At 38.5% G+C, this 22,858-nt stretch overlaps 1 protein-coding gene across 1 annotated transcript in view; it reads right to left on the bottom strand.

Moving 5' to 3' along the window:
* Positions 1 to 13,625: 13,625 nt before the first annotated feature.
* nsg2 (neuronal vesicle trafficking associated 2) overlaps positions 13,626 to 22,858 on the bottom strand; it is a 38,828-nt gene continuing 29,595 nt past the window's right edge. The window contains exons 4-5 of the mRNA XM_020651108.2: positions 17,644 to 17,754; positions 13,626 to 15,181 (exon numbers count right to left, since the gene is read on the bottom strand). Coding sequence (XP_020506764.1) covers positions 14,984 to 15,181; positions 17,644 to 17,754 — 309 coding nt within the window. The 3' untranslated portion in view covers positions 13,626 to 14,983. The remainder of the gene's footprint in view (positions 15,182 to 17,643; positions 17,755 to 22,858) is intronic.

Below are 22,858 nucleotides of genomic sequence, written 5' to 3'. Positions count from 1 at the left end.
TTGATTGATCACATTTTATTTAATGGGCGTTATTGTTCAAAGATATTATCCATTTGAAAACAGGTGAGGCTAACCATTGAAGCATAATCAGAAGAACCACACACTGTTAAATGTGTTTCATAGCCAAAATAACAAAGAGAGTTGTTTTTATTTGCTAACTGTGTACCACAATCCATAGCTCTAAGCCAAAGTCCTTTGATATTTCATCCTCACATTCGGTTTGGTTGTTCAAGGGAGATTAGGTTTATCAGCAGAGTAATTACCATTTCTAAAAAAGAGCTTGTAGTCGCCTCCAAACATAAGGATGATGTGAGAGAGAATTCTTCCGATAACATATTTTCTTGCCTGAATTTGACTCCAACAGAGCGGTAAACAGATTAGAGGGATTTTTTAAAAAGCTCTCATTTGCTCTGTGGTGCACAGACTAACATGCTAATCATACTCTAATGTATTGTCTGGAAATATGCCGAGAGTGTTATTCATTTTCTTGGCGATTAACTCAGATTTCCTAAAAGTGCTGCAGCTATAATGTGCTGCATGGTACGCAACAGCTTAGATGGGTCAGTGAGTTTTGGTTTGAAGGCAGGTTACAAAACATATATTTTAATTCTTCCTCAAATAGATTCATTGTCACAATTTCTTCTTAATATTACATCGCAGTAATAGAGGCCTTCACCATCTTTTCTTTTTCAAAGCAAGAGTGATCACTTTGGATGAGGGGAATTTCGGTGTAACGAGAATTGTTGCCACTTGTTGCCTTTAAGATTAAGATTTATATTTATTGATCAATTTCAGTTTTTACACTCTGTTAGTCATGAACACACACATAGGCTGAAATATACACACACATTCAAAAACAGGATCCTATGGACATGCACTAATGGAGAGAAGCCAGAATGACGGAGCGGCTGTGGGGAGGGGGGTTCGGTGCCTTGCTCAGGGGCACCTTGGCAGTGCTCAGGAGGTGATCTGGCACCTCTCCAGCTACCAGACCAACTTCCATATTTGGTCCGCACCAGGACTTGAACCAGCGACCCTCCAGTTCCCAACACAAATCCCTACAGACTGAGATATTGCCACCCACAGACTGAGCTACTGCCACTTTATGAGGCGCCTGCCAACTGAGCTAAACCAGAACCCTAAATACATGTTCCCCAAGTTTGAATTGGTCGAACTGCTCCAGCAACACTTGTAGTTTGCATGATCCTGATGAAGGCCACAAGCCGAAACGCGTCGGTCTAAAGTTGATCTTCATACTGGTTTTGACCTCATCAAGCCTTTCACTCTTCATGCACCTTGTAAGTTGGTGAAGTTGTGCAGGAAAATCCCACTCTGCCTCCCCAAGTTTGAATCAAATTATACCAGTCTCACACTTGGACGTGTTGACCACTATCCACAGCATCAGTAGAATATGATGCAGTTGTCACAGTAAGCAGGCGCTTAAAAGAATAACATCAAATGAAAACAGAATTTCCACCAAATCTACAAACCCAATGAGCTTCAGATCCCTATATCCTGGACCAGAGTATCCCAAAAGGAAGACTCAATGACAGGAACACTTCATAAAGGCATTAGACTCTGCATTGTGGTTAAACACAGAGAAAGGGATAAAGCTCTAACCCACCATGCTTGGTCTCATTCAGAACTTCTGGTAACTGTTCAATGTAAAAGCACCATACTTGTCACTTTGACGGGCACTGTTTTTGATTCACGTGTATTTTGAACTGAGGCACAGTTTGTAAGCTCCACTGTGTCCAAGATGTTCAGTATTTCAGGGCACATGTACCTTTCTTTGTGTAACTGAAATTATAATGCAACACAACATTAAAAGTAGATTCCCCACCTGTTCGTGTCATATAGCAAGGTCAAAAGTCTGGCTGTGCAGCTGAAGGCTGGTTTGAACTTGTACTGCAGATGCTTTCTGCTTGCCTCTTGAATTTATTCACTTCCGCGGCACTTTGAGCTTCATCTGATTTGTATTCCTTCATCATTGCCACCTGTGGTTTAAAATTTTGCATTTCAATGACCTGTCTAGACTTTCTTCTGAGGACGCTCTTAGGGGAGGGTTAAAGTGTTAAAATAATTCCTGTGTAAAAAAAAAAAGAGTTTTAAAAAGAACTCAGAACAGTGACAGCTGTTTAGAGGCGAAGACTGTTTTTCCACTGATATTAGATGTTTTATCTTTCTACAACTCAAGCTGACAGCCCTGGAGGTAGGTCATTTACTTTATGTTTAAGCTGCTGAATAAGTCAGAGGAAGCTCATAAGCCTTGTATGAATAAGAAGGAGAATTGTCTGCCATCATGGATAGGTAGTGAGGAATAAGTTTTATTTCGACAGTGTCTGTTAGACCTGATTAGTTATTATTTGCTAAGACAAGTTTAAAGGCACAACATTTCCAGCATGTAAACATATAGCTTTGAAAAATTCGGCTTATTTTGGCATTCACGAACATTACATGCTGTGCGATATCATGTCACAGATAAACAAGTTGTAAGAGGGACTGCTGAATAAACAGCAGACAGATGAGTCATTTCATCCTTAGCAATAATTGCTTTTGTGTATAGCAGATGGGCGCAATAACAAGGAGCATTGTTTATTCAGGCTCATTACCTGTTTCAAAGACATTTTTTTTTTTTTTTTTTTACTGTATCTCAAAGTTACCACTACATCTCATGGGTTTAGCTTCATTTGTGATTTGAGGCTGGTTTCTTCACAAATGAAAGCAAAATGTTGAAAAAAAAGTAAAGTGAGAAATAAATGTATGGGCAGAGACTTCGCTAGTATCCATCCCTTTGTGTCCGACATGTCAGAGGACAATTGTTTGTTGAGCAGTTTCTCCTCTGATGCACCCGTCCAGTTCAGAATCCGCCAGCGATGTCAGCCTCAGGATGTCAGGCAGACACCAGAGTCCTTTGTGTGCGTGTGTCTTTGTATGTGTTGCATCAGGACATACACAGAGGACCAGAGATTTTTAGATGCAAGTTAAGGACACAGAGAAAGTACACATATGTTTATAAGGGTGGAAGTATATTATGTTCAGACTCAAATATGCAACCCTCATTTGATAACTAAAGAAGTTTTTACCATTCAATTAAACACAGGCATCATTGTTTGTGTGACTGAAGACCTGGCCAAGTATATTTTCCACTTTTTAAGGAGAAGCCATATGAAGTTTAAGCTTCCTAAAATGTCCTGACCTCTGAGAGAGTGTATGTGACATTTCAAGTAACAGGACTTGTGAAGTAGTCTATGTGATGAACAAAGTACAGTCACATTTAACTACCTAATTGATTGCAGAATAGTAGAAAAATTATCATTCAAAGAGTGACGAAGGGAAGGATGTTGAGTATTCTCCTTCCTCAGGCATCCAATGTTTTAGCTGAGAAGGACATTCAACATTGAGAGGTAAATACATGATTATATAAATCACTTAAATCAATACTGATGCCATTATATGACTAAAACGACCAAACAAGACCATCAGGAGTAAAACTGATTATTTCAATGTAGATATATTTAATACCTGTTATGACACAGGGTCATGGTCAGACAAGTAGATTTACAGCACACGTACTGTTTATGATTCCCCAAGGAAAATCTTCAGAGTGAATGTGGAATTTTCCCTTACAGTAAATGAGATAGAGAGGGTCATTATTGTTATACCATACACATAAGACTGCTTATTTCTAAAGGGGGCGCCAAATCAACACAAAATAAAAGCCCCTCAACTAGTTTGAAGTGTTGCATGCATCAAGCTGGTCATGTCAGCCCAAGGGTCAGGGAGACCGTGTGTGGTTTCTACGTGTGTGGGTTTGAGTGTGTGTGTGTGTGTGTGTGTGTGTGTGTGTGTGTGTGTGTGTGTGTGTGTGTGTGTGTGTGTGTGTGTGTGTTTGTAGGAGTAGACATGGAGGTAGCCAGACAGAGAGGTTCATGTTTTGTGTGTAAATCAGAACATGTCCGTATCCTCTGCATGTCTCTATGGCTGTCAGAGTCAAGATCTTGATACGATGGAGCAAACCTGTCACACAACGAGATGAAATCTGACGGATCGCCAAAGAGAGAAAAAAAAGCAGAAATAGAGAAGCCCTTCTCTGGATGTATATCTTATGTGCTATCTCTCATGTACCCGCCCGGTTCATTCTCAAATCTAATACATTAATAGGGAAGACGTAAAGTAGATCTGTTTGATCACATATGGTTTTTGATTCAACATAAGCTGCTATCACACATTCACAGCATGGTGTAAATCATTGTTTGTAAGGTCACCATGTGACACACGACACGCACTTTATTCAGATAATCATTTACACTGGCGAATCCCAGCTCTGTGCTGAAGTGACTCTTAAGTGAGTGTGTTTTTCCACTCAGTAAATTACAATTTAACAGATTAAGCAAATAGAGCAAAAAAAAAGTGCTCAAAAAGTTCTTTAATGCAGATGTGCTTAAATGCCACAAAATATTTAATGTATTCAAGAGAAAAAGGACAAAAGCAGTGCCAGACACGCCAGCACTGTTCAGAGTGTAATTCATCCACTGCTGCGGTATTACATCTTTGTATCTGAAAACATACAGGTTATGTTTTTTATAGAGTGAAAAAAAACCTTCTTGTTTTTTTGATCTGGTTTATGTTAGTTCAGTTCATCCCCTCTGCTTATAGGCCGAGAATGAAAAGGAAAATAATGTGTTATGTCATTAATTGTTATGGTTGTCTTTATTTTAGGTCTAAACACCGACGTTCATTTTCTTTTTTTGTCACGTTTAATTTGATTCATGGTCAGTTCCTGTACACTTAGGTAAGTGTTGTTCATTTCTTTATCTATTTATTGAATCCATGTCTGGTGTTGAATTTTTTTTGTGTGTGTGTGTGTTTTTGTATCTGGCTTCTCATTTGACGACCTGTTTGTCTGCTAATCTGTTGTTACTGGCATGTGAATTGTCCGAAGCTGCTGTGACTGTGATTGTTTCCTTCATGATGTCTTGATTTCTTTTAATTAGACTCAGTAGGCTGTAAAACTCAATTGCCCTTCTGGGATAAATAAAGTCGTCCTGAATCTGATTCTGAATTTCATGGCATCAAAGCCTGCAGCGCTATAATGAAGCACCTCCACTCTTTGTCACCATGAGTCTTGCCTTTGTATTAATGGGAAATTGAACTGAATTAATAATCTTTTTACTTTTTTCCACACTTCAATCACAGAAAATGTTCATTTAAGTGTTAGTTTTTTCACACAATACATTTCTCTGACATGATGTTAATTATAGAGAGAACTAATGTTTATTATCATCAATTCATTAACAATTAAACACCAGCTTAAATAAATAATGTCCTAAAAATGTACATAAAACACACAGTATGTTCACGTATAACAGTAAATTACAGCACTTTCATACAAATAAAACAACAACCTGATGACCTCAAGGAGGAACAATAAAAAACAACAAACATGAACACACAATAAGGAATGACAGGCAACATTAAAAAGGTGAGCAATGAACCAAACAATACAAGTAGACATTTTACTTCAGAGCCGTAGTCTTGTACTGTAAGACTCAATGTTGTCTCTAAGTTGTTTCTTGTTTTCATCAACCCATGAATTTTCGTTCACTTTTCCAGTAACAGGTCAAAATAGTTTCAGAGTTAGCAAGATAGTCCAAAGATCAAACTCTCTCTCAGCAACATTTTCAACTCCTCCTGGGGAATCCTGAGGTGATCATAGGTCAGTTGAGATATGTAATCCCTCCCATGTGTTCAGGGTCGGCCCCAAGGTATCCTACAGGCTGGACATGAAATCTTAAAAAGACAGATTTTTTTTTTTTATTATTAAAATTCAAATATAACATGAAGCAGGGCATAACAGTCTGTTTACTGGTCCTAAGGAAGACATTTTATTTGAAAATATTTTATAGACTTGTTTGGCTCAGACAAAGCTTTGTTAGGTCTGATAAATTGCCTCAAGTGATGTCACTCGAGTTAAAACAGGTAGGATTTAAACCCAATCTTAAAGATGAAAAATTATGGGGTCAGAAAAAAAGAATCTGTTCACCAAACCCCTTCAGGCTGCTCTCTCACTTTACTCTGCTTAAGGCTAGTATAAGGGCAAGAGAAGAGGACATTTGCATATCTCAATTGTGTGATAGAGGTGCATTGTGGATAAAGTAGGCACCAGATTTTGGTTCATTCATGACAAAATGTAGAAAAAAAACCTTGATATCAACAGAAATGATTGCCTAACACCGTGTTGCTGGGTTTATATTTGCACCTGCTGCTGTAGTCAAAGTTCCAAACACACATTATAAGACAGAAAGCAAACCTCTAAACCAGTAGCAAACCATTTCATATTTTATGAGGAAAACATTTCATTTCTCCCTGAGACTGTGCATTGCTCACCATTTCCAGATTAAGAAAGCCCCAAATGTCTTCAGTTGCTTTGCAATCGTTTTATTCCTTTTACTAAACTTTTCGAGCTCGACAGTGTTATAAGAGTTCTATCCAAAATTGATAGTTGTGTGTCATCTTATAGGTGTATTGTGTAGATATGATCCATCATCATATTTCTTCTCTAAATTCACCAGTTAACCAGATTTTTTTTTTTATCCACACAGCCCTGGTTCTGTACGACTAGGAAGTTACACATGACGATTCTAGCAAATAATCTGAAATTGTCATTCTGTCTCTGTCTGCTACTCTTGCTCTTCCATGTTTTTGCCCGAGAAGAATGGCGCTGCACCATAAGAGCGATGAATATTGCTTTTGCTATCTACGCATGAAGACCCACATTCCTCTCACTACAGGTTTTGCCATGCTTGTTACATGTTGAGTCCTATCGAGGAAGGGTTCATTTGTTTGGTTGTAGGGAGTCAGTGTTGTAAGTTCAACAATACTTTCATACCCCACACCATAGCCTGACTGCAAATTCAGTATACTAATTTCTTATCATACACATATCTACACATCAAGAGACTCCAGCCCCCACTGAAACAAATTTCCACTTTCACATCACCTCCTCTGCGGTCTTTGTTTCTTCTCTTAGTTGAAATAAAAATACAAAGTAGCTTCACATGCTGGAGGAAACTTTCTTCATTAAGAGTTCAGATTGTCCTCTCTTTGGCTAAGTGTAGAGTGTCTTCTCACTCTGTAATTTTCCTCCCTTCCTCTGAGCTAACTCTTTTTTTTATTTCTGACTCACTCTCACTCACAAAAATTCATTCTGGAATCGCCTCTCCACTAATGCCATCCTTGATGTTGCCTGCAATGTCAATAGAAATCGGTAAGGTAGATATCTTGTATTTAATTAAATGCATAATCTACAGTACATGAAGAGAGAGTTTCTTTAAAAAAAAAAAAGCTAATAGACTGCGTGAGGTGAGCAGCATGCAGATCAGTGTGTAACAGGTACAGTGATAAACTCTGCTTTTTAACCTTCAATTAGGTTTCAATGTCAGGTGATGGTGATGAGGTATTCTTGTGAATGACAGAATAATTAGCGAGGGAAGTGAAGTGAAAAGAGGAGAGGACGGTAGGTAGATAGATGAGGAAAGTTGTGAATATTAACTTAAAAACGAACCCAGCTATGTCTGACTTTTAATGAGTGCAGGGCCAGGACCGGGGCAGGAGTCATGATGTAACTGAAGACGTGTCATTATTAATATCTCAAGAAAACTGTGATGTTGAGGCTATGTCACATAAATGCCTCATCTAATCATGATTTTAGAAGATGGTGAGGATTTTTCTGACTGTTGAATGAACCAGTAAATTTTATTCATATAAATCTAGTGAGTTGAAGCCAGCACACAATTTGTTATACATATTATTAAATGCAGTTTATGATTTATAATTAATTGAGGTAATATTTCCTTTAGTGTGTGAATAAGTTGCCACATCAATTAGCCAACTAACTACAACTTGAACAGCTGTGTTATTATGAAGGCATTTATCAAGAAAACATGGCAAAACCTTTACTCTTTAACACATTCAAAACCATTTTTCCTTCTTCCCTGAAAAGTGAATATCTTGCTTTGTACTGCTTTGTGTGCCTATATGTCTTAAAGAGGATTACATGTTCTGCTCATTTAACTGCAGGTAATCTTGTTCTTCTTGAAAACGACTAAAATGTGAACTGCTCCATCCTGCAGAAATGTTAATCTATCCCCCTGTATTTAAAACATGTTCCCAGTCTGCTCCACTGAAAACATGTTGAGATTATTTCAGAAGTAACGCAATATACCACCTGTATGACTTTTTCTTTAAGTTATGCAAAACCTTAAAATAAAAACAATGAGACTCAATTAGGTTTTGATAACTATATGACAACGTTTAAGGATTAGAAAACATATTTGATCTTTAACATTCTGTTTCAGCTCTTGTTTTGAGGACCCAGTTCTAGTCATTTTGTTTTTAAGGTTTTAAGGATTTAAAACAGTAATGAGATTCTTTAAACTAATATGGTAACTTTGTGTGGAAGTGTACATGTGTCATCCCAGTTGATCCCCATTGAATGTGTCAGCCCAGTTGCTATGTTTCGAATATTGGAAACAAAAGTCATTGATGCTATGAAAGAAGTGTATTTAACAGTATCCTCCTCTGTGTTGGCAGGCAAAGCCTCTTTGGAAGACACTGAGTCACACAACCATTAAAATTAACACAATTGTGGCCAGCAAGTGCACATGAAATACATCCAAGCTGGTATGTAACATCATCACTTGCTAATCTGTGCTCTCACAGAACACAGTTTTGCTGTCTGCAGCATATAGTGTCTTGGCACCCGTTCCTAAATATGTCTGACATCTGACCAGGGATTATCCCATTGCCCCAGTTTCTCAGGGAGCGGTGATGTGCAGGGAGCACTGTGTCACACACAAACCACATGGACTACACAAAGATGTGTGTGTGTGTGTGTCTTCTTTTAAATATGGGTTCATGCACAAATCTTCACACATATTCACTTCAGTCTGTGTGCATATGTTAATCTGCTTCCAAGCATAACACTGCTTTCAGTTACTGAGTGCATGTCTGTGAGTGTCTAGAGATTAAAGGTAGTTAGAATAACAAAGTAGGCATGACAAATTAATTGCACACCCCTGACCTAATGAGTTTTCTTTCCTGAAATATAAATAACTACCCAGGGCAAAACACACGGTTGAGAAATACTTCTGCCTTGTGAAATAAAAAATACCGCAGAAAGGCAGATTATTATGCTCTGCAGCCGCTCCCTGAGAGGGAGACATGACTTACATCCCTTGACCCAGACATTTTGTCTAAATAATTGAAGTGTGCTCACTATTTTGAATTTTAAATGCACCAAACTCAGCAGGAGTGCCCCAGCAGCAATAGAGGTCTGTGGACCAAACTGACATCGTCCTTAAATGCATGAGCGGGAGAAACTAGGCCGGAAAACACACACACACACACACACACACACACACACACACACACACACACACTCTCTCTCTCTCACACAGGGACACATACACACACACACTCTCACAGGGACACACACATATACTCTCACAGGGTCACACACACTTTGATGCATTAACATTTCAACATTTATATGCTGATTTATTTTTTAACAAACTAGACTTACATTTTAGCAGAGTGCTTTTAAACATACTATATATTCTGTGGCCATCATTGGCTCACTATTTAAGCCTGTTGCTGTTGCCTTGACTCAAAATGAGAGAGAGGGTCCATTTGGAAAGCCGTTGAGTGTTGTGATAAATTGAAGGAATTACCTTAATATTTGTCTTGGACAGTTTAATATCCTTAAAACATTTTTCCAAATGTCTTTCTGATTCCTTGAGTTTCTTGGTAGCAGTTTTAGCCAAAACTCTTGGAGCTCCCCCTACTGACTGACTGCAGAATAGGCCACAAGCACCGCCTCCTCAATGTGTACAGATGAGACGTGGGTCAAATTATAAAATGAATATACACATCAAATACATTTTTCTCAAACATCCTGTCATCATAGTTATTATTATATTATTTTAAGTGCAAATTTTTCTTCTTTCTGAGAATTGAAGTTGTAATTGTTGCTCAAAAAATGGGGGAAATGCGTTGACAAATGAGGCTCCTGTAGAGCTGTTTGCATTGGATAAGCAGAGCAGAGGGGGAATCGCACGAAAAACTCTACAAATCTCAAGACAAGACTCATTAAAAGTTTATAACGGAGCGTTTCCACATCAAACTGACACAAGAATCTGATGTGCTGTGAGTGTACAGGCCTCAGGGACCTTTGCCGTGTTGGTCTGAGCTGCAGAGTCACCTTAAATTAGAGCCTTTGGATCTATGTTCTGTCTGAAAGTTTAATGCTGCTGTCTTGTCCTTGAAAAATAGATCTTGTATCTCAATGAGATTATTTTCCTGCTAAATTACAGGTAAAATAAATAAATAAATCAGTTACCTAAATGAGTGTTTTAGTTTGTGAATGGGGCAGGACGTCAAAACTGCAGCAAATCTTGTAAGCACAACTCTGGCTCTGAATGATGTCACCAGCACGATATGCCAGCACCTGTCACAGGGTCACAGGGTTTCACTTTTGTACAAGGTGAGGAGGAGAGATGCTAGTTAAGCGGGACATGTCCCTACTTGTCTTCACACTTGAAAAAAACAAACTATTTTCTATTTTCTCTTTTCTGCTTATAACTGCATCCTTCATTTCTCTACTGCTCTCAATTCTCTGTAAGAGACAGAAAACGTTGATGGTATGTGATTCATAACATGACATAAGTAGTTGTTGTCATACAATTTATGCCCTGGAGAGACAGGGACAGTCATGAGACGTGATCAATGTTGTGAAACACGCATAGGTAAGATTTATGCACCAAAACTATTTGCAAGATTAAGACAGAGATCCTGGTTGGGGTTAAAATAATTATCCTTTACTAACACAGCCAATTACATTACCATGCTGCAAGTGACAAGACAATAGTGACAGTACACCTGCCTTTGTGCACATCTGCCTCATACTATTTTTACCAAAACTCTCATCTCTGCCTCTCGATCATTATGGCAAGGCAAGGCAAGTTTATTTATATAGCACATTTCAACAACAAGGCAATTCAAAGTGCTTAACACGGTTCCTCTCCCCTTCTTGTAATTCCACTTTGCGTCTGTCGCCCTCCACTGCTTCTCTCTCCTCGTCTTCCTTCTGTTTTTCTCTCCTACACCTCCGAGGGACAACAATCACAGCAGGGGGAATGGCTGAGGGTAGAGATGGAAGTGTAGAGCACGAGTGACACAGATGGCCATGTGTATACATGTTTGAGCGCATGTGAACCTCTCATATGTGTTTGTGTGTCTGCATGTGGGTGTAATAGAAAGACAGGCTGAAAAACAGGGAGTACAGAGGAAAAAACACAAGTCAGCACAATGCATTTGGCATTGACAAATACTTATGTTAACTATTCACTTCAGCTTGAGTATTTGTTCATATATATTCCCTTAGCAAATTCATATGTATTTATGTCTAATCTATGTCTACTAGAAGAGGCCCAAGAGCAGCTTCGCCCAGTTCTGTGTAGATATTCTGAGATCTGCCATATTTTAAACAAATCCCTGTGCAAACAAAAGCCAAATGTTTCTCAAACATTCCTCTCTACTTTGAGAAAAACACCAACAACGACCTGTCTGCAACAATCAGTCCTCATTCACATCAATATCTAATATCCTGCTCTGTCAGAAATTAAGTGTGAATTATAGTACTGGAAGCTATTTGCTGTCATAATTAGAGTGCCAGAGAGAGGATTAAGCCACAGTTCATCCCATATCTGATTGCCAATTGTCCCTCGAAAGTAATCAGGGCCATAAGGTCTTTCATAATGAATGGTGTAATAAGCTTGGTGAAGATTGTGTGCTTCTGCAGTGCAAAATGGACCTTGAATCAAGCACTTGAGCTCATAATAGGGAGCTGAAAAGATCATACAAGGTAAACTGTCAGTCATTGTTAAGGTGACACATCGGAGGCAAGGTTTTCTGTCACCTTTTATATCTTTTATTATACTTTAAACATGTCTGCCTTTAGTTAAGTCACGGCTTATTTAAAAAGCAAACTTTGTCTTTTTTGCTGCTGACCTTTGTTGGTGTTTTTGAAGGAAAAGACAACTACTTACCTTCTCTTGCCCGTGTGACGCCACCAGCTGCTTCTCTGCACCTAACCCCTCACTTCACAACATGTCAGCTCTGTGTTAGCGTTGTGCAAGCACTGCATAAGCAACCATCTGTCCAATTCTGTTTGAGTCCATTTTGTTTTATATTCACATGGGAGTAAATGAAACAGCAAACATCAGGAAAATGTCTTTTATGATCAGCATTTAAGTATCCATTTTAAGTGTTTACTGTTGTGAGTTTCTGTGACAGTTCAGAAGCCATTTAGTACCTGAGAGTTATTACGTTGGCAGCTCAGCAGTTCTGCTAGCTACACTGGAGGTTTGAATGTTCAAATAAAGCTGTTTAGGCCCATGACCTTGAAGGTGTTTCATCTGAGAATAAGTGAGAATTAAAAAAATAGTTCATGTTGTGCTTGAGTTTCAAGATTTGTAACACATTCACACAGCTATTTTCTCATATTCATTGTGAAGTGAGCACTGTTTCACAGCCATAAACACACAAAAAAAAACAGTTGTCGCTGGACTTCAGCTGCATACAAGTCCAACTCTCATTTGTGAGAGCAACAAAGCTCTCCACTGGCCCGCCTTCCCTCAGGTATCCATCAACTACATCAGGAGCCAGAGCTTTACATTCCAAGTCCTCTTTGCATAACCTAAGTGCATTTGTGTAGTCTTATTTTTTCTTCTTCTTACAGGAATCTTAAAGACTGTTCCCTTTATGGTGTCACTGAAAGCGATTCATTTGTGATTTATGTATGAAAAATAACTGTATATAACTGTTGCTACAAGCATCGCTTTCTTCACCCTTTCAATGCTTCAGTGAACATATTGATAAAATGATGAAACAAAGCTGTGTTTTGTGAAATGTTGATGTTGTCATGGTATTTTAGCCAGTCGGAAAATTAAAGGCTGAGACCTTTAAAACATATTTTTCTTGTGCTAATTTAATGTACTTACTTACAGAATGCTTTAAAACCTGGACAGTACATTTGTTTCTATTTTCCAGTGTATCACAAATGATATTTTAATTTTTTCTCCTTGTTGTTCTCTACTTCTGTTTCTTCATTCAGCGGCTGTTTCTCAGCCTCACTCTTGGAATCACATCCGAGAGCTGACAGATTCATTAAAATACAAGCCTCTAATTAGGAAAGCCAGCTATTCTTATCACTCACTAAGTCACAGTACTGCACATAAAATACAGAGGCCTTTCCTGCCAATCACAGTGGATTGGGTAGATACATATTGTACCCAATAGTCATTACAGATACAGGTAGTTTCTGCTGTCAATCACAGGTGCTCATCATTACAGCCGACAAATCTGCTCCCATGCAGCTCTGTAACCTTCTGTAAATTCACAGAAGAATACATATTGAATGTAGTATGAATTTGAGTAGGAGTACGAACATCTGAAAAGTAGAACGTGCTGTATGAGAAGCGGTCACGGTCACTGCCTCAAGGACACATTAGGTGGTGTGTGGAGGCTAAAGACACGCAGCAGTAAGAACACAGGAAGACACGCACAGGTCACAGCTTGTTTTATTTTGAATTCAAACCAAGAGAAGAGAGGAACAAGGATGCACAAATTACATCAAGTATCGCTACATATCAACTAACAACATCACAATACCCCATAAAGGCGCTCTTGACAACAGATCCAACATTGTAAATTGAAAAATAACAGTAGATGGGAAAAAAAAAGATTGGCTGCAGTTTAAGCCCATCGATAAACATATTAAAACACAGCTGAAAACAAACAGTTTTGGCAAGATATGGTCTTATGCACTGGTATTTCCTTTTCCATCTGCAATGTTGTTTTTAATGGAGCAACAGGACTGGCAGCTGAAGCAGTATGTAAGTAAACTGTAGGTTTTGTGAAAAAAAGCAAGGATAACCTTCTAATAAAAGCTACTACAAGAGCAAAAACACAAAACTAGCTTGAACGCACAATTGTATGTACAGTTCACTATGGGATTTCAAATGTAGAGCACAGCACATGTCATGTTATGAAAGCTATCAAACAGCCATGATGGAAAAATTCATTCAATCACCTCCGGATTTGGAAATGGGCGTAGAAGCTTCCTTGGACAGTAAAGGTGAGATGTTGTGTTTGAAAATGTGTTACGGCAAAACCAGATCATGTTTAGTTTTTTGTTTCCAGTAGGCTGTGTATGTGTGTGTGTGTGACAGAGGTGACTGAACTAAGCAAGAAAGCAAGCGGGCTGTAGATAAATATACAGTAACTACAGTATATGCACTAGAAAAACAAAAGAGTGGATATCCCAGAGGTTCTCACCATGAAGATGCTTGAATTTCAGCACTCAGTTGTGTCTTTTTACAGATGAGTCAGATAATGAAATAAAAATCATCAATACATTACAGTTAAAAAATAAATATAACCTGACAGTCAATAAATAAATCATAAACTAGAGGTGGGGAATAGGCATGGTAATGAGAGAGCAGACTTTGTGTGTGTGTGTGTGTGTGTGTGCGTGTGTGTGTGTGTGTGTGTGTGTGTGCGTGTGCGTGTGCGTGTGTGTGTGTGTGTGTATCAGCAGACAATGATAATCACAAGAGAGCAAAGGTTCAATGGTTTCCCTTGATAATAGATTGAGCACAAAAATGGGAAGTCGATGTAAATCAGACAATAACCTAGCATGTTCTTTGTGTGGATTTGTCTGCATGCATGTTTTCTCTCTATATCTGCATTATATACTGGTTTTGTGTCTCTTTTGTCTATTTCAAAAATTATTACCTACATATGTGTGAATGTGTGTGTGTGTGTGTGCGTGTGTGTAAGCATTGATATTTTCCTGTCTCTGTTTTCTGTCTGCATGTGTTTGTAGTTGTGTACAACACCCATTAAGCGCTCAGCTAACTCAGTGACCCTCGCCAGCCGGGGGTTTAGCGTCACGCTGCTGCCCCCCTGCTCCTCCAGGCAGCCAGGGGGAGACAGAGTGCGAGGTGGTCTGCTTGGCCATGCTGTAGTGGCTGATCACTGTGTAAAAACGGCCCCTCGAGTTGGCATCCTGGGCAGCGTAGTAGGCCTCAAGAGAGGCTGGGATACACCGTTTGTGCTGTGAGGAAGAAAAAGAACACTGGGGTTAGGAGTACTGTTCAATTCATTCACAGGTAATGGTGCTCGCAAAGGTGGAACTGGATAAAATCCAATTAACCATTACAATGAGGCTTGATGATTAAGCAAAAAATATCCAAATGCCATTTTTTTCTGACCCCTGCACTTGGGATTACTAATTTCCAGAAGTGCAGTTTCAAATCTGTGGTTTCATACTTTTCAACAAGATGTGTCTGTGCAAAACATAATCCCATATTTATCTTGTATAATATTACGGTTCTTGCTGTCAAGGCCCTCTAGGGATATGTAGAGTATACCAGTTAGCAGGATAAAAGTCAAACTGACACATTTTTTTTCCCTCTTCTCTTGGAAATAAAACAGTTTAGCATGTTCTAATATATAACTGGACTGCTACAGTATACATAAGCTAATTCACACTGTTGTGAAGGACATCAATGGCGTCATGTGGTTGCATTATGGCACACGTTTTCTTACTGTATTAACGAATAATAGTCCCTTAACTTGGTTAAGATTTTTGGACTCAATTCTGTGCCTCAGATTTGAACTTCTACATCTCTGTAACAATAATGGACAGTGTCCAATTACACATTTAACCAACCTACTCTGTAGGAAAACCTTTGTGTTACTGTATCACAGTCTACACTGAAAAGGCATGACGAGGGGACTTTACCATGTTACCATGGCACTTTTGGAGCATGGGGGCTGCCCAAGTTGACTTGTGAAATATAATTAGGTATTTACATTACTTAATAATATTCAGATATGATCTTCAACATGAACTGTTCAATGTATAATAGAATGTAGGAGAGAGGCTCTTTATACCAATTCCTGGCTTTAAAAAATCTAGGAAATAAACATTGAAAGGAACATTGGGGGAAAGCATTTAATCTTCAACCGAGTGACAATAAAGGTCTTACAAACTGAAGACTGTAAACTAACATGTTGCATCATAGAGAGAATAGAGATTAAACATGATGCTAATAAAATAGATATATGTAGACATAGAGCTGAGGGAGCTCACAGTCCATGATATAGAGTATAGTTTCAATCTGTGTTTCACTGGAATATGCTTGAGTATACTTTAATGTCGGTGAGCCCTAATGTGTGACTGAGCGCTCGCTAGCCTATGCACATTTCTCAATTGACACTTCTACAGCAGGTGAACGTACATGTGACACTTCTAATAATACCCCTGCAGCCTGCAGTCAGAGCCCCTGCAGAGGCTTTGGGCCTGAAAGTAGATTTATTCCACCTCAAAGACAGATTTGTCCTAAGACACAGACGTCCAAGGTGACCTCTCAAACTCCTGTGAAACTTAAAAGTGCAATGCAGGGGGAAACTATAAGTACCAGAGAGAAGAAGAGAGGCTGTCCGCATACACAAACTGCTAACCCTTACAACCCAAGAAATACTGTACACATCAGGACAGCACATTGTTGGATGAGGGTGGTTGAATGAGCCATTTAATTCTCAGCCATATGGGTCAGAAATAACTGACATTAATTTGCAGTAATTATTGTAAAAATGGCAATATGGGTAATTTTCATCTAATAGCAGGCATGGCTGATCAAATAGTGAGCTGCCTCACTTGGGTGTCTTTCTTTGGCTTTGTGACAAGGAATAAAAGCATCCAATTATACTAGATTACTATGGCTTTCACAAATCACTGAAATCATGATTAATAATGCCTGTCTAACCAGTCTGTCATTTACATCCATGACGTAAGGTTAACTTCAGATATGTGGGACATAACTTATGAAGACAATGAAGGGCATGGAAGGATTTAGTGCATTACATGTGAAAACTTGTGTAAGGACAATATATTACATTAGAGGTAGCGGAAGGCTTGGTTGATGATCCTTATTGTAGAAAAAAAATCACATGACTCAAAAATGTTTAAGAAAATTGCAGCCCAGAAGCACCTTAGCCCTTGTATTATTTCTCCATGTTCAGAGGGGGCTATGCCAAGTAGCCCCCAGCTGTAACCCTATATTCAATGGACAAAGTGCTCTGCCTTCCCATCTTTATCTCAGTCAAAATGCAAATGAGCCTTTTCCTCCAAATTTGGAACTTTTGCTCTAATAGGCAGAAAAAAAAGAGGCGACAAGTCCATTAATTAACTTAATAAATTCAAGCTTTATGTGATCACTCATGCAAAGCTGCAACTTGTTCGGCATCTATTTTTCTGTCTTTCCTTTGTTATATATGTTGCATCAGGCTGTTAAAAGGCCAGAGAGAGTGATCTGAAATTGCAACTTAAGTGTTTCCTGAAACAAATGACGGACAGCTCGAACACATTTTTTATGGTTCATAGCCCAAAGAAAGATTCCAGCCTACCCATTACACATTCAGCTGCACTGTTCACCACCTGACTTCCCCTAGGCTGAGGGTAGGTGTGTTGAAATTCTGTACATTGACATGCAGGTCAGTCATGGATCTTACCTTATAAATGAATCCATCTGGGCAGGCGTGGTCGTAGGTGAAGGCTTTATAAACCACCAGGAACACAATGCAGGCGAGAAAGGCCAGGGCCAGGATGATCAGAATCGTCACCTGGAAGGAGATTTAATAGGTGAGTGTGTGTGGGTGGATGTGGTTTATATACAGCGTATGAGACAAGGTTAGGTTAAGAAGGCTAGAGAGAGATTGAGGATGTGCACTTGTTTGTGTGTGTGTGTGTGTTTGTGTGACTCCTGATAATAAATGGTGCAATCAGAAGCTGCATGCTAGGGTCAACAGCTCCCCAATGTGAGGTGTTCCTGTTCAGCTACAAGATGAATGACTCAGTTTGTGACACTTTGTACTGATAATTACAAGACATTTAGTCACAGGTAGGAAACAAACAATGATGATTCCTTTAAAAGAATTGCTATGTACTCGTTTTCTCGCAGTCTTTGATCTTTTTTTCTTTATTTGTTTACAGTAACTTAGGACAACAGAAGGTATAAAAACATGTTCATATTCACCTACCCTCTAGGTGGCCTGGTTTCAGTTTTTTACCAGGAACAGTTTTGCCTCAACATAATTTATACAGATGGCATTAAATCATGTCATAGGAGATTAAAATGGAGGGCTTTATGAAAACAAGACGTATCAAAATAAGACCAGGCCAAAGTAAATAGTGTGTCAATGTTCAAGTGACTGATATTCTACAATTCACTTGGCAGATGCTTTTATCCAAAGCGACGTACATCAGAGATTAAGTACAACACTAATCCATTCATACATCGCCACCGAAGCAGCGGGAGCAATGCAGGGTTGTCTTGCCCAAGGACACATCAGACATATTGCTCAGCTGGGGATCGAACCCTCGACCTTCCTATTGAGAAGCGACGACTCTACCAACTGAGTCACAGCCGCCCATATTACATTGTTTTATTTATTATGCAGAAGCTTTGTTTTGTAAGTACCTTCAATGCATGTCATACAGTGCAACAAGAGCAATCTCACTCAGTGACTTAAGGTTAATAATTCATTATTGCATTGTTTTTACCAATTTGAATATCCGCATTAATGAAAATAAAAAGGATTCCCAGAGGTTTTTGTTCATTGTTGATACATTTTTTTTTTTTTAATATGTGGAATGTGGGGAAAATGTAATGAATGTTCTATTATTGTATAGCTTGTTTTTAAATCAGCCTCATAAGTCAATTATCGTCTTTCTTGGCTCCAAACTTAATTGTCAACACACTCATCTGAGTGTTCCTCCATGTCCTTTGTGAATGTTTCCAGCTGTTCACTGAGAAACAGGGAAAAAAAAGAACTATCTTTGCTCGTAGTAAATGAGATAGAGGTGATGAACAGATTCATGGAAATTGTTCAGTAGGTGTCTGAGTGAGCAAATCATTTCTCTCGTCGGTGTTCTCAACTAAATTAGAACTAGAACAAACCAAAATGTTCTGGTCAGTTTTCACAACATGGGACTTTGCAAAATGATCCAAAAACACTTTAACAAGTCGAAGATGCATCTGCAGGGAGAACAATGCTTGACAAAAGCCAAAAGCAGAGCCAATCTAAAATTCTGAAACTTAACACATTTTTATGAACACCGGTGCGAGTAAAAATGCTCGTGAAGTTTGAGGTGTGAAATATTCATTTTACTGACAGACATTGACAATGTTGTAGTAAAAGTAGATTAACATATAAAAGGATTTGCTTCCTTCTACCTTCTACTTTTCAAACGGATTGCGCACCTCTGAGTAAGTGTCTAATTGGAATTATGGAAATCAAGTGCAAAGGATAGTTGTGCTAAAAAATGCAATTGTCTGCCTAGTCATAAATACTGCTGTAAGAATCCGTGTGGTGCATGTCTGAGCCTGGCTTGTATATCAGCTCAAGTGCAAATCTGCTCCTCTGTTTGCCACAAAAAATACCCACGAATTCCCATCAAAAAAAAAAATGCCAACAAAGTCTGACATATTCCACTCTGTGAGTTAAATAAAACAAAATCTTTTGTATTGGATATTGAATATTTCTGATTTTTTTTTTGCCTCCAGTTGTAGACCAGCTTGAAAGCGTTTTCCAAGTCACTGCTCTCTGTTTGATCCGTCACAGCAATTAGACATGGTTGTGATCATTAGTCTCCATCAGCATCGCAGGGATGGACAGGGACTAGCTAAGTGACTGTTTACTTGGTGTCAACTGGGGGACACGGCTCTCAACCTTGGTCACCACTGACACCCTTTGTAAATTACATCGCCCACATAACCCCTGCGAACCATTGAATGGAAGCATTTGAAGTCAGGGCGACCCGCCTCTTGGAGCAGAAACAGACGCAGGATGACAGATTTACTCCCTCCCTGATCCTTTTTTTGAATAGTGATGCACATGAAACGGCTTATTAAGAAGAGGGATTACTGTAAAGCTGCTCTCATATCAAGCAGAGAGCAATGTCTGTTTAATGCATGTGGAGACCTGTGACACTTTGAATCATGAAACGCAGACTTAATTCACGATTGACTGAAGTGAGTTGCTCCTTTAAAAATATATATAAAATACATGCATTTCAATATTTGTTCAGATTTTTACAGTATGTTGTAGCATTCCTAATAACTTTAACTGAAAACCCTGAGTCAAAAGCCATAAATGAACTCTAGCTGTGGCAAGAGTTTAAGGAGACCATGGTTATGACATGACAAAATAACTGTATGGTTACACTGTTCAACAACACCTTTGGGACCAAAATGTGCCCTATACAACATGATGGAATTAACTATGCTTGACTTAAAACAAGTACTTCTCACCTATCTATTCCCCTTATCTGTCCACCTGAAACTGGCGGGTTATATGTATCATCATCAGAGTAGTTCTGATACCAATACTAGCATTGGCAATGTCTGTGATACCAAAAATGCAGTATAGGGTATTAGATATCAGCTACTCTAGTAAGTCAAAAAATGCTACAATCCAAAAGAAAAATAATTGACTTTGAGTTGTATTTATTATCCAGCAAATAATGTTTGAAAGTGGAAAACAGAAAATACAGCAACAAAAATGGCAGTATCAGTAAAACTACTAACCCATACAGGGTTAGTAGAAGTATACTTCTCCTGAAATTATTACTAATATGCAAAGTGAATTGCACTATAATTAACATAAATTTTTAGTCAATGCTAAAGTGTAGGTATCAGAATCTGTACTAGGGGAAAAAATGTTTTGAGATATTTACATAAAATATCAAATGTATTTGCATCACAGACACAAAATGTTTATGTACAAAACATGATTGAGCAAGTACATATTTGTTTTATAAATATGTAGTTGTAACTGTAATTCTAGTCAAACTAAGCCTTGATACAGCCAGTATTAGAGCTGTTTACTGGTTTCTGAAACAGTCCTTGCAAAGATTATCTGACGACTCTTTAATGATGCTTTAAATGAGGCCTGTGCACAGATTGGTGGTATTAACCCCAGCATGGACCGTAAAGCATATGTCAACGTTCAATAACACTTTTGTTGTAGATGCAACACAGCAAAGTCAGTCAAAGCAATAACATAACCCGCCCTCTGTAAAAGAAACAATCACTCCACAATCCCTGCAGATGCAGGCGTGACCATGTGGTTTATAAAGCCATTAAAAATCTATCCTGACCTTTCTTCATTATTCATAATCTGGCTGATCTCCACTGTAAACCTAAGAAGGTCGTCAGGGAGAATTCTATAGCTTCCTCCATGAAGTGGATGTGATGCATACTTACATCTACCAAAGCTAGGCAGATGCAATTTTTCTCAATGACAAGATAATGCTCTTATACTCATGATGTCAACTGAATCTGTACCAAGGGTGCAGACACATTAAGCATGAGCAAATAACCAGAATATAACTAAATACCACAGAATAAATCAGACAAATATATATTTTTATGTCATTCAATACCACTCTCACCAGTACCGTGTGTGTGACACAGAGTATAGACAGGGGTCTTGGCATGGCTATAATTTAAAGAAAAAGACACATCTATTTTACATGTATTGGCTGCATCAGTTAAGACTTGCTGAACTGTGAGGAATTCCATCTGGAACTGAGAGAAAACACTTTTTTTCATACTGTGAAAAAGGATTGATTTACGGAAGCATTTGACAAGGTTTTAATCCAAAACATTGTTTGCCTTTATGAAAGTGAACCTGACAGAAGCGCCTCTCTGTGCAGCATCGCTGTTTAAGATACCACAGTATAAAATTATGAAGACAATATACAGTAGGCCTATATATGATTGAAGTCATGTCAAATGTAATAGATGAAATGAGACCTTGAAAAATGTAAATTTTCATGAAAAACAAATAGACTTGAAACATTAAATAAACCTTTCATTCCAGTGACGTTGATATAAATCTAAATATCTTCAGCCTTTCATCATTTGGCTTGGATTTATAAGGAATTGAGTTTTGATATCTAACACATTTAAATTCCCTGAAATTAACAAAAATGTAGTTTAGTATCAATGTAGGTTATTATCAATGTTCTTCATATATCTATATGAATTCTTTTTCTGCTCTTTGTTTTTTTTGTACATCACTGAACGCTTTCAGTGAGACAGCAGCTGTAGACAGTTGTTTATCATTGGGGCAGACAATCAAAGGAGATTATAAAAAATCCAGTAGGATTGTTCCTCTGTTCACCAGCTCTTCATCTCAGACTGCAGATAACGCAGTCTACTTATCATTAAGATTTACCTGCATCTTTCATACCACAATCCAGCTGTTAGTAATGTCAAACTCTGACCCTGTAGCTTTTGATTTATACAGCTGATATTTTCCACAGGATAGACATGCCTTTAATTAATAATTGTTGTGCTCTGCGTCAAAGTTCAAAAGCTGTTTTCCTGTATGAATGTGTGTCTTCACAGCCTATTTCACCCCAATTCGACATTCAATTTCTCTCCTTTTTTTTTTAAACACCGCACCTTGTTAGAATACAACACATCACCCACGCGTTCACTGCTGGAGCTTGACAAGCCATACGGAGGAGCAGACACCTCCTCCCATTCACTTGAGGTAGAAGAGGAGAATATGTAAGTGTGTAGGTAAGGGGACAAGGGTGTGTGTGTGTATATATGACAGGAGAGGAGAAAAATGACGCTGATAAAAAACAGATAACGCAGAGTGACAGAGAGGGCAAAGTGAGAAATAAAGGAGAAGACAATAAAAGCAGAAAGAT

Source organism: Labrus bergylta, chromosome 14 (genome assembly GCF_963930695.1).
Source record: "Labrus bergylta chromosome 14, fLabBer1.1, whole genome shotgun sequence".
NCBI lineage: Eukaryota > Metazoa > Chordata > Actinopteri > Labriformes > Labridae > Labrus > Labrus bergylta.
This window is presented reverse-complemented; position numbering and strand designations above follow the sequence as displayed.